Raw genomic sequence first — 14,010 nt, forward strand, 5'->3', positions numbered from 1 at the left:
CTCAGCTTTGGGGAACATCATTCCCCCGGCAACTGGCTACTAAAGCAATTTGGAGGCTGGCTAAAGGTGTAGATATGAGGCAACAGCAGCAGGCATGCTGTGTGGGCAAAGAGCCTGATTAAAGGAAAACCTCAAGTGTTTTCCTTGAGGCATTAAATTTGGAGCACAAATGGCTAAAGGGTATGAAAACAATGGCAAGAACTGTTATTCAAAGGACAAATTGTCCATGTACTTCCTCGGAGTAAAAGGAACTAAGAGGTACATACTTAACTGTGAGCATACAAAAATGGGCAAAATGCTCTCCTGAGGGCTCTTCCTCTAATTTGAACATGCACCCATCAGTATGTATTCATTATCACTAGGAACTGACTCACCTCCAAGATCACAGATTTGAAATTCCTCTCCCTGTCCTAAAGTTCTCCCTCTACTAATCCCTTAACCTCTATGCACCTGCTCTTTGTCCTCAAAATAACCTCCATCTACTCTTTTGTCATCCTTAATTCTAATTCAATTTTTTTCACCCAACAAGCATTTTTGGGCATTGATTCTGTGTTACAACTGGCGATATTATGATGAACGAAATACGGATAATTTCCTCAAAACACCTAAAAGTTAAAACATTGAGTGCCCCTGTAGAGTTAAAGAGATGTGGGAATCCACAATTTTCAACTCTAGTGACCTGAGAATAATAGAGTCCGTAATCTAAATGAGAACTTTAAGGAAGAGAGCTAACATGTGAGAAAAGAAAATGATCATGGTTTTGAAAACCTAGGGTTTCAGATAGCATAGTCATCCAAAAGGGGGAGTTTATTGATCAGTTAGAGATGATCTAACTGTAGGTAGATCAAGGGTAAGAATAAGGGTAAGAGCATGAGGGACTAAAAAAGAAATAGTCACAACAATAGTATGCCTTTTAACTGCTAGATAATTTAAACACTTTACACGCATTTTCTAATTTATCTCACAAGAACCCTGTGATGTAGGTATGATTATTATCTCCATTTTGCAGATGAAAAACCTAAGGCTTTGAGTATTTCAGCAACTTACCAATGGTTATTATTAATATAACAGGTACTAGATCTAGGATTTGAACCCCCTGTTTACCTAATTCAAAATTATATTAGGGGTAATCTTCTTGAAAGCAGTAGTTGATAGCACAAAGATGGAATTTTAAAGAAGTAAAAAAAAAAAAGTGGAAACAGATGTGGGGGGAGGGTCGGGTCCAAGAATGGGCTTTGGTGAACAACTGATGGAGATAAAAGACACCAATAACCTTTAGACAGGCAGGAACTTCATTTTATTTGCTACTGTCCCTGGTGCCGAGAGCAGTAGTGACAGTAGCCTAGCAGGTACTGAATGAATATTTGTTGAAAAACTAGAGATGCAATAAGGAAAGACATAAAATAGGAAAACTTGATTAATGGAATGCAGTGAAAGCTGGGGATGGATTTTGAGTTGGGGGAATAATCTACTTAATCAAATATTCCAGACAAGTCAAGACAAATAAAGATTAAGAAAATACACACTTAAATTTAAAATGAAGGAGCCATTAGTGACCTTGAAGAGAGAGACTGAAGGATTTCTATAAGAATAAAATCCAGATGCCACAGTTTACAGAGGGCATAGTTGGTGATTCAACACAAGTGGCCAAATGGAACTTTACTGGTAAAACAGATAAGAGTGAGTGAAAATGTCAAGTAAATATTTTGTTAGAGGAAACTAATTTCACTTGTTTTTTAATTATATTTTACCCTGCCTTGACTGGTTATTCTAGAATTTTTTTTCCAGATTTTGATTTCCTAATGGACACTGATTGACTGAAAGTTTGCCGAACTGTGTTTGCAAACCTATAAAGTCCACTTAACACACTCAGGGAAAGGAATAACTACATCTATAAATATAGAGTGTGTAGAGAAAACTGTTCTTTACAGTTTTTTTATTACTATTATCTATGTTATTAAAATTCTATGCACTTAAAAAGTTTTAAAATCACTCACTAATTTTAGAAAAAGACAACTTTCCTTTTAAACAAAGGTATCTAGTGACTTGAAAATGTTAAGATGTGTTGGGAGTACTTCTTAGGTAAAGACCCAGAGAAAGTTGCCCAGAGGAGAGAGAAGTTACCCAGGCAGATTACAGCCTTGAAAGCTAAAGTGCAGAGAATTTAAGAGGTTAGACTTATGCTCTACAATTCTTATTAGGACTCAGTAATAACAGCAAGGATAACAGCTGCCATTTGTGGAATGTGGACACAATAGAACTGAATGACACATTGGTTAGGGGCGTGGACTCAGGTGCAACATTGCCTGTGTTCAAGTTCCACCTCTGCTCTCTCAAGCTGTGTCATGGATCTTTTGCAAGGATTAAATGAGTCAATGCATATGGAGTTTTTAGAACAGTGTTTGGCACATACTAAGCTTTGTCATTAATCTCTTAGATGTATTTTACAGATGAGATAACAGGTATTTATATTGTGCACATGTACTCTATGTATATAATATCTCGTATATTAATAACAGCTATTATATATATTTCACATAATTTATCATTTATAATTTGTTATGAATAATATAGAACATATTAAGGCAAAATATATAGAAGTTCAATAAACTGTCCTTATGATTACAATTACCAGCTTCTTGTTAATAATACAGGCAACATCAATCTTTGAGCATGCTTTTTAGTGTACGGGTATATGTATATATATACATATATGTATATGTACATATATATATGAAGCTGGATTCATGCTAGCACACACACACAAAAGACCATGTTATTTCTAGTCAGAAGAAAAATAAAAAGTCTATGCTTAACAGATGAAGGAAGTTAAAAAAATTAGGTGGTTGGTTTCAAAAGATTTGAGATATGAAAGGACTTGAAAAGTTCCTTCGCCGATATGGTATGGTTTGTGCTATCTGGCAGTGTCCTTCCTGTAGACACAGGCCCCACTACATTAACTATGCCTGTTGCATTTATTGATCATATGACTTGGGCTTAACTCTATTCGAGAAAAGATCGAACTGGCTCCTATCCCAGGCAAGGTCAAAGCTTTCAAGCATTAAATATCCTTTAACATAATATAACGATTTAAACCCAAACAAAAAGGGGAAATTTGATTCACATAGTTCTTACGCTTTTATGCCGTGTGCAAGTTGGAATGATTAACCTTGTGAGTGTTAATTATTTTTCCGTAACCTTAAATAAAAAAGGCTCAATACACTTGTTATAGTCCTTTTCCAAGAATTAGGGAAATTATAAATTCAGAAACAAATTTAAAAATATTTTACGATAATCAGAGTTATGATTTAATGGTTTGTTTTAGTGAATGAAACTAAGCTGGTTATAGTACATTTGGTTTTAGAAACATGAAATAAAAGGAAAAATCCTATTCCCTGCTAACATGCATTGAAGGGAATTCAGAGAGGAAGATAACCACGAGCCATTAATGATGAAAAAGAGTAAAAAATAAATATATAAATGATCTAATTCTCATTTTCTATCTGCTTGAAAATTTTAATAGTCCTAGAAAACTGCCTTTGGCTTCCATGTCATATTTGAAAAGATAATACTCTTCTAACTTTTGCAGACAGTCTTTCTTGGCAAGGAATGATGTCAGTCAAAACAACTGTGTAACAATTGTGTATACTTGCAACTCTCACTCTGCCTAAAATTAATAATTCCTATTAATAGTTTTTGTTAATTGCCTAAATAGGCCAATTTAATTGATTGATCCATATCTTATATCATACATAATTGAACTTTTTGTTTTGTTTTTATATAGGCTTGCCTTCAGTTTCTTACCCTTGCTAGAACTTCTGCAAGCATTAAAATGAGCAAAGTTTTTGTTAAGCATATCCACGATTAGCACCAAACTTGATAGCGCCAAAGTATAATCTACATGGAAGGGTGAAGGTCCTAAAGATGCATTTTCCAAGCACTTTTTATGGAACTGAGAGGATACCAATTATTTATATCAAAATAAGAAAAGAAAATGAGGAAGTGGGATGGCTTACAATCAGAACATAATTTTCTGACAATAAACTCTTAGCCGTGTCATTCACATAGGTTCCTATAAAAAATTATGAATGGTACGGCTTCAGTCAATTCTAATATAAGTAATTATCCTACTTAGTCCCCTCTTAAGATGGTACAGTCTAGAGTTAATTGCTTTGTTACAAAGTCTGTGTTCAATATTTACTATGTGATTTGGGCAAGTTATTTTTCTAAAATAGGGATAATGGGAGTACCTATATCATAGAGTTATTGAAAGGAGTAAACAAGTGAGGATATATATCTAAAGTGCTTAGAATAGAACCTGGCAAACTGTAAATGCACAGTACTTTTGAACTATTATATTAATCAGTTTCTAAATTACATTGGGGAAGTTCACACAGTATTTGTTCTCACTAATGTTAAGCTATGTGAATATAATAAGGGATTTAAAACAAAACTTGCTACCTACCAGAAAGGGCAGGTGCATTAGCCTAAAGTATCCATCTCCAGAACAGAACAATATTACTACTTGTGAGAGGATCAAGATCAGAAAAGAGAAAGAATAAAACAAAGGAATGAACACGTAAGTCAAGAGGAAGGCCAAAGTCTTTCTTCCTTATGGTCAGTTATCTCCCCCTCTCACCATGCTCTGCTATTATTTCCAATTAAACTAAATCTAATGACAGTACAAATGACGTGAATTTATCCTTCTTCCATCTGAAGCGCCATGGGGCTGTTTCTATAGTGATAAAATTTGCCTCTTACAGGCCTGTATTGATTGATATGATTGCTAATCTGTTTGGGGTAATATTTTTCCCTGGGACTAAATCTAGTAAGTTTAATTTAGCAGGTATTTGGCATTTGTTGATTTAATGTTTTAGATTTTTTTTAAGAACAACACCGAAGCTCTATAATATGTAAAATTCATTATTTTGCAGAGGCGTAAATTTAAATCATGTTATTGTTGTGAAACCAACATAGAAGTCAGCCACTGAACTAGTGAACTGGAACCTCTAACCCACTCTTTCATGTAATCTTTTAAAAAAGCAAATTTATTTAAGTTTTTAAGTTATTGTTCAAGTTTATGAGTTATTATTCAAGTTTATGGGCTATTCAAGATTATGAGTTAGGATACTTTTCTTCCACCCTAACAGAAGCAGTGGTTCTGCAAATAGCCTGTGCATTATTTGCATCTCAAAACATTTTGAACTAGAATAGAGTTATGAATTTACATGACTTAAATTTAATGGAATGCTCAAACTTTACTTGTAATGCTCTCACTAAGGGCCACGTGGTAGTATTGGTGATGGACTGAAAAAGATTCTAAAAGTGTAAGAGTTAATCTAAAAACTTTAAAAATTATTTTATTTATATATTCATACATATATAATTATTAACAGTTTAAAAGGAAGATCACCATATTTTTAGTTAACTTTATTTTTATAGTCATTATGTTAGAGGGGACGTGACAATCATTTAGGGGTTCTGTCAGGTCTTGGGCAGCAAAACAGGTAAATTGCAGAAAGTCTTTATGTTAGCTCCACTTCTCTCCCCCAGGACAGTTTCTAACACACTTCACATGCCATCTGTATGGTGTGTCAGTGTGTGGGTGTGCATACATGCCTGTGCACATGTATGAATGGAATTTAAACTTAAGTATGATTTTAAGATATCAGTAAGCAGAGTAGGAAGGTTTCATGTCATATGATCCAAAGGATTCAAAAAGCTCAATTTTACAATAAATTACCCTCTCCTCTTTACTCCTCAACTTGCTATTGTACCTTCACAATTTTTTTTTTTTTTTTAAGATACGGAACACCCGATTCAGTGAAATTTTGCACAGAAGCCCAAAATGAAATACAGTGAAACCAAACTTCTCTGGTAGGTGACCCAGGTAGCAATGTCCATAACTGCCTGCCACCTATTTTACCCCCTGCACTTTCTCTATCTCTTCCCCCTGTTATAGGTCAGTATGGAAGACCTCTTTTCAGAAGAAAATTTTGTTCCAGCAAAGGGAAAAATCATTGAGCTAACTTAAACCACTAATTCTCACTGAAATCAGCAGAGAGGATAGTAGAGTCCAGACTCTCCCTCTTGACATATGTGTGACATCTGTGACATCTGGCAAACTGGTCTCCATGATCCATTTCCCTCACCCATCAAAGGAAACTAACAATCAGAATGACTAAGTAAGTTAGGTTTACTTACTATATACTACACAGAAGTGTTGGTATTATCATCAGCAGGTCATTTATTTATTCATTCATTTCAGCACATATTTACTGAGGACCTATTATGTGCCAGAAACTATTCTGGGTCCTGGGAAATCAAAGATAAAAGTAAAATCTTTGCTTCATAGAATTCTGGTAGTGAGAGAGTCATGCAAAGCTGCTTGAGGGAATCGGGGAAAGCCTTCCAAGAGCATTTGCACAGTACCCAGAGGAAATGGGGACAAAGGACTGGTAATTTAGGTGGGGCAATGAAAGGAGAAAAATTGTTCCATCTTTTGAGGATAAAGCACTGCAAGGGCAGGTGGTCCTCTTGGGGTCTTGAGCATCTGGCTAAAGTTTTTTATACGTTGAAAAACAGGGCTTTCTTCAAGGCTCTCTCTCAATAAACCCTGCTTCAAGCAGCCTCTATCACTACACTTCTACAGTATGTTATAATTTCTGTGTAATTGTCTGTCTTCACCACTACACTGGGAACTGTTTTATATTATGTCCCTAGTCATTTACTGACAAATAAATGACATACACTTAATATGTACTGAATGAAGGAATGGATGGATGATTTAATGAATAAATAGGGAGAAAGTGTATATAGAGGAGGTGTCACAGCAAGACAGTGTTTTCTTACTTCAGAGTTTACTTTGGATCCTGTTCAATATACTGATGAAAACTATCCTCCAACACACTCTTTTAGGTAAATATGAAAAGCAAATCCTTTCAAGATTATGAGTTAAGATCGAATATATTTCTCTACCCAAATAGGAAGAGTGGTTCTAGAAACATGTCTCTAGCTCTCTCTCCATGGTATTTGAACTGTAGATGATGTGTACCATCTGGGTCCTTGGGACTTTAGAAGATGGTTCCTAACTCATCTCCATGCACTTGAAGTATATGTGACTTCAACATGTAATCTGTACAAGGCAAGCATTTACGAACAATGGGACATTCCAGGAATGAGCAGAGAGTAAGTGGAAAACTTTGTGTGAAATAGGGATGGGATATGTGAGGGTTGGAAGAGGTCTGTACAATAGGGTTTTCTTCTTTTATGGACCTGGGAAACAGAGTATCTTTGGGAGAAAAGAGCTCAGGCACAAATATTTTCAGTTTAACAAGCCCACAAATCAATCTGATTATTCAGCAATTCAACTAGGATCTGCTTTACATCTCATAAACAAACACTTCTGGTTTTACCTTTTTGGGTTCTGGCATATTATTAATATAAATAGTGTAGATTCCACTTTTATTAAAACCAGCTTGATATACATCTGCACAGTCTCTAAATGGCTTTTCTTCCTCTTTTTTTCCTCCCTTTAGTAAAACTGCAAAAAAAAAAAAAAAAAAGATTGCAATATGTGAATATCAGTACCATTAGTGCCCAAATGGACTCTAAGTATAGGTAAGCAAGTCTTCATTTCCTCCAAACAAATGTCAGTGTTGCATTTACTGAAAAATCAATCATAAGAACAATACTAGATTTTGAGGTGACTCACAGAATTACAAAACTATAGGAAAAATATGTGATCAGTTTATAACTGAATACTTTTTATATTTTGCTTAATTTCTTGTTTTTTTCTCTATCACTTCCAGAACATCAACTCAAGGGACAAATAACCTGATCATGTAATACCTGCAATTGGTAACAATTTTGTCAATGTTTCTCTAAAATTTCTAAAACGTTCTTACCTACATTTCATAGGAAAGTTTGAAAAATGCTAAAGCATTTTTGGAGGAGGGAGAGGTGAAGATAAATTCAAACATAAAAATATAATATGGAGGTTTAAGATGCTAAAAGAAGGTTGTACTGTTTTTCTGTGGCTTTATATTGAAGAGCTCCTAGAAATTTTTATTTTTAAAAAACTCTCAAAATAATTAAAAGGTAGAAAGAAGTCCCTGATCCAATTTAACTATCTAGAATGAAAAGGGAAGTAAACTTTGTTTTTTATTTAATGGTCTGAAGTTAAACTATCAGGTGGATGACATACAAATAGAAGAACAAAAATTAATAAAATTTGGCTGGGCTCCCCTGGTGGCGCAGTGGTTGAGAGTCCGCCTGCCGATGCAGGGGATGCGGGTTCGTGCCCCGTTCTGGGAGGATCCCACATTCCGCGGAGCTGCTGGACCCGTGAGCCATGGTTGCTGAGCCTGCGTGTCCGGAGCCTGTGCTCCACAATGGGAGAGGCCACAACAATGAGAGGCCCGCGTACCGCAAAAAAAACAATTAATAAGATTTCAAATTAAGTTATATAGGTGGAAGAGCTCAGTAAAAGCTGGAAGTCAAGTAGAAAAAGAAATTTAATTAGAGATATAGTCTCTACTGAGAGGAACTTTATTTCATTCATTGAGCTTCAACCACTATTGTTCTTATTAATGAGATCAAAATACAAAAATGACTCATTTACTAGTCCTCAGCTAAAGATATAGGTGGTATCTTTATAAAATATTTATGATTTAGTATTTTCTAATAAATACATGTTATTTAAGCAATTTGTTTCATTAGCCTTTTTTTGATGTTAAGACTAAGAATATTTTATAATCTTGCCCTTAAAGTCTCTGCTTACTTAATAATTACCTGCTTTCAATCACTTTGAGTCACTATGGTATTTTAAAATAATAATATCAAAGGTAAGCTATGAATCAGTGCTTTTAAAATGATTTAAATGTTCTAACAATCTAAAATACTAACCTGATTTATATTTGACACATGGTGTTACTAATTTATAGCTAATTAAAAATTAACAGTCTAATCTTTGTAGAAAGAATGACTATCTCAATATAAATATTACAAATTTTCAAAAATTACTATGGTTCAAGGAAATGAAATATCCATGTCATATATGTTGCTATAATAAAAATATAGAATTATAACATTTAATAGCATTATGGTTCTCTACATAGCTCCTGTTTGCACTAGTGGTTTTGCCTACTTATATTAAAAGCTACTTCTAAACACCACCCATCACAATTGCAAAATCAGGGACTTCCCTGGTGGCACAGTGGTTAAGACTGCGTGCTCCCCTACCTAAGTGTCCGTCATTGGATGAATGGATAAAGAAGATGTGGCACATACATACAATGGAATATTACTCAGCCATAAAAAGAAACGAAATTGAGGTATTTGTAGTGAGGTGGATGGACCTAGAGTCTGTCATATAGAGTGAAGTAAGTCAGAAAGAGAAAAACAAATACCGTATGCCAACACATATATATGGAATCTAAGAAAAATAAAAAGGTCATGAAGAACCTAGGGGTAAGATGGGAATAAAGACACAGACCTACTAGAGAATGGACTTGAGGATATGGGGAGGGGGAAGGGTAAGCTGTGACAAAGCGAGAGAGAGGCATGGACATATATACACTACCAAACGTAAGGTAGATAGCTAGTGGCAAGCAGCTGGATAGCACAGGGAGATCAGCTCGGTGCTTTGTGACCACCTGGAGGGGTGGGATAGGGAAGGTAGGAGGGAGGGAGATGCAAGAGGGAAGAGATATGGGAACATATGTATAACTGATTCACTTTGTTATAAAGCAGAAACTAACACACCATTGTAAAGCAATTATAGTCCAATAAAGATGTTTAAAAAAAAAAAAAAAAAAAAAGACTGCGCACTCCCAATGCAGGGGGCCCAGGTTCGATCCCTGGTCCGGGAACTAGATCCCACTCGCATGCCACAACTAAGGAGCCTGCCTGCCAGAAATGAGGAGCCCATGTGCCACAACTAAGAAGCTGGTGAGCCGTAACTAAGCAGGCCACCTGCTATAAGTAAGACCTGATGCAACCAAATAAATAAATAAATATTTAAATAAAAACACACACAAAAAGAACAATTGCAATATCAACACAAAATAAGTAATCAGAGGACTAACATCATATGATGGTGAAGAAGCATTGCACAGAATGTATGCAAATAGCAATTAAAAATGAATATTTATATACTCAAAAGCTACTTTTAATGGCACTGGGCATGTCAGTGAATTATACAAAGGTCTTGTTTTCAAAAATGTCAATGCATTTCACTTGTGCTTACTTACTTTAAGCTAAATGGACTATTATTTTTCTAAAACTAAACCTTCCTAAATTCTAAATGCTTGCTCTTCTGTTGAAAATAACCAAATCAGATGCAAAAAAAAAAAAAAGGATGTAAAGAAATAACTAACTAAAATTTATAATCCCTTGAGAGGATGAACAAACAGGAAGATGTGGTCAAGAGGAATTCAACGGTAAACCCATTTTTCTTTTTTGGGTGAGAGGTGGGGATAATCATTTATCTAAAGAAAGAGAAAACGTTTTCTTGTTCAATGTACCACTTCCTGCCCTCCCTTATTTAGTTATGTAAGGAGAATGCACTCCCTTCCCACTTCTCTGCCACCTCCCTTCCCCTTTTCTTTTCCTCTTCAGGATGAAGTGGGTGAAAAGACTGTTGTTGGGGAAGAGGGAAGCTATTTCACACACTTTTTCAATAACACAGAAAAAAGGAAAAAGTTGGATATTATCTTATTTTTCTGGAAACTAATTTATAAAAATGTTCCAACTATGGATGTTAAGTCTTATAACTGGAAAAATGGTTTGAGGAGTCTACCATAAAACGTACAGTTAGTGCTATGGTTATACTATGGATGCGTTGTTGTCATTGTGGCAACATATCTGATGTAGATGTTTCATTTTCTTGAAATATAGTTTCATATTTTTTAAAAATTGAAATACATTCTTTCCAGATGATTAGACTGCTTGTTTTTAATTACTTACTAACTAGTAATATTATGCTTGAAAGTTTGATCCAGGCTACATTTTAGAGTAATATAGCACTTAAAAGCAATTTAAAAGTTTCATTCCGAGCTTACCTTTAATATTTGTATTATATGCTATGGTCTGAAGACCCCTTCTATAAGGGTAGATTGACTTTCAGAGTTTTGCTTTCTCTTTTTAATCTATAAAGTGGGGAATTTATACATATCTCTGAGGCAAGTATGTGAATTACATAACGCAGAGTGACTGAATTATAGTAAGTGCCAAGAAATGGTAGCTATTGCTGTTATGATAATAATGATATCATCAATGGCAACATTATATTCTTATTCTTTCTTATGGAAAGGACACTCAGGCTGTGGAAGGCTAGCCAACCCACTCAATGGAGTGGTGGATGCTGCTGTCTTCTACCCTCAAATATAAATACTGTAGCTGATGAAATGCAGGGAAGTTACAATTGACTGGTTACACTTAGGATTATATTGAGCTGGCCTCTCCTTGTCAGAGCTGGCTAATAATTGGCTTACTTCATTCACTGACTACATCAAGGCACACCATTGCTAAGTCTAAAAAACCCAGGTAATCTAATCTTGCTGTATACTGTAAGCTTTATTTACTAAGAATTAAAGATTATTTCAGATGAAATGATATATGATGTATATAGCATATGCTGATTGTAGAGATTTAATCTCATAGCTTCAATTTTCATGCCTATTTTCTTTGTTAAATATTGGAGAATTCTGAAATTCAGTGTTATGGTTAGATATTGTAAAACTGGACACACAGTAAACATTTTAAAACACAGAAAGACAAGAACAAAGATGAATTAACTGAACATTGCAAGTGTCAGAACTAACGATAAATTTTTGTAGGAGGCCTTGAGATTCAGCAAGATGGAAGATAATGCCTGGAGGAATCTAAGATAAAGGACAAGAGACAAACATGGAAAACCTGATGGAAGAAGATAAAAGAAGCATCAACTGGACAGAGCAGGGAGGAGCAATCTTGATACTTGATATAGGTGTTTTAGCTATAGCTGTAAAAGTGGTTTAACTTATAATAATACACTGGTTTAAAAGCTGGTTTAAAAGCATGAATTCTTAAAAAATGATCTTTACATCTAAAAGTTCCGCTTTTGACCACATACTCTTATATTTTCCTTTCCCATTCTTTAATTCTTAATGAGTTTGTCTTTCTTCTAATTGAGAGTCTAGATCCCCACCATTACTATCCGCCTCTTCCTAGCCTCCTTTTTCTTTCTTCCTACCTTCAGCCTGAGAGTGAGGCATTTAAGCACGGTTCGGGTGGAATTGCTAGTGCCCTCCTTCCACTGTCCTTTCATCCACTAACCCCTTGTATGGGTAAATCCTGACCCAAGGAAGGACGTTTACTCACATTCTCACCCCCATTTCTAGACTGCAAACACTAAAGTGAGGCTATTTAATGCCATTCAAATGTGTACTTTCTAAAGTGAGCTGTGTTCTCTATGCTTCTCAGTCAAACCCTTGGTCATTTCTAACAGACTTTTTATTACATTTCCTGAAAAGTGTATTTCAAATCTTTCTACTTTTTTCAAGATTAAATCTCACTCCTGCCTTCTCTATTTATATATGACATTGTTTTATGGTTTACTATGACGATCAAAACCATTTAAAATAACTCTCCTCTACCTTTTTCCTCTACAGAAGTTGTCTTTGCCTATCTTTGCCCTTGCCTTTTGTGTTGACCTCTCTCAGTCCCTTTTCTACTTCTCTAATTGTCCTTCTCTTTCCTCTTCATTGCGTTCTGTTCCTCTCCCCACCTACCAATAGATGCTCACCAAGATTCTATTCTTGGATCTCTATTCCTTTTTCATCTGCTCTTTTTGCAAACTATCTTCTACGGCTTCAAACTTTTACACAGATTTCTAAGATACAAGCATTTCTGACACCACGTATTTGCTTCTCTCATGACCTCCAGATCCTCATTTCTACTTGCTTGTTGAGCAGTTCCTGATGCAACCCCAACTTTCATTTGTTTAATGTTACCTAATATTTTCTTCCGAAACCGATGTTTTCTTTTTCTCTTACTGATCCCACTATCCTTCCTCAGTTGTCATCGTTAAAAATTAATGAAAGCCTAAATATAAGACAAATAGACTGAGACTTAATTTGTCTCAATTTAAAAGACTGCCTCCTGTCCCTTCTTAGTTTAACCCATCCTATATTAACAATTTCAGTAAATATTGATTAAACATTTGCTATTTGCATGACTTTTTCAAGACAATGGAGATACAGACATAAGAAAACCACAACCTGTCCTTAATGTGATCACAGTCTGATGAGAGAAAGACCCATTAGTAGGTCTTCCATAATATCTCATGATAGCTACATCTATGATTAGTATCTTCCATGATAGGGAAAAACCCAACTCAAGCTGGCTGAAGCAAAACGATAATTTATTGAATCATGTAATTCAACAATCTAGGATAGAGCTTTAGGGAAACCATGATCAGGTTTCAAACAGTGTGATCAGGAATTGATTTACTTATCTTTTTCTTGACTCACTTGTTGCTGACTCTCTACCTGGTCACAAGATGGCTAGCAACAGCTTCTCAGTCTAATGGTACCAGTTTAAATATAACACCGAACAGAGATAATGCACACAATTGCTGTTTTGGAAATATGTATCAAGTGCATTGAGAGTAGGTGCAGAGACTACACTCTATTTCTGACCAGGTAGACTTGGGGAAGGCTGTTCAGAAGAGATAACACCTGAATGAATAAAACATGTAAAAAAGCTATCTGAACTAAATTTTAAGAGCTTGGTATGCCAGTTCAAAGACTTTACCCACATCAATATCAGCAAATAAATCTTAGGAAAGTCTTAGGAAGGAATCATTATTCATCCCTTATCTATACAACCAAATCTCTGGGATCTGAAGGGACAGAACAGTGACATAAGCAGGTGCATGTCTGTCTTTCACCAGCCAACATCCAGCCAATGAGCAACCTGAGACACTGACTCCAGCAGCTGTTAGCTTTATCTGGCCCTTGCCTTCAT

The 14,010-nt window shown here is 35.4% G+C and overlaps 1 protein-coding gene across 4 annotated transcripts in view; it reads right to left on the bottom strand.

The window, feature by feature from the left end:
• ANGPT1 (angiopoietin 1) overlaps positions 1-14,010 on the bottom strand; it is a 278,627-nt gene that overhangs the window by 66,761 nt on the left and 197,856 nt on the right. For all 4 annotated transcript variants that reach the window (XM_032610145.1, XM_032610143.1, XM_032610144.1 and 1 more), the window contains exon 5: positions 7,416-7,543. In XM_032610145.1, coding sequence (XP_032466036.1) covers positions 7,416-7,543 — 128 coding nt within the window. The remainder of the gene's footprint in view (positions 1-7,415; positions 7,544-14,010) is intronic.

Source organism: Phocoena sinus, chromosome 17, assembly GCF_008692025.1.
Source record: "Phocoena sinus isolate mPhoSin1 chromosome 17, mPhoSin1.pri, whole genome shotgun sequence".
NCBI lineage: Eukaryota > Metazoa > Chordata > Mammalia > Artiodactyla > Phocoenidae > Phocoena > Phocoena sinus.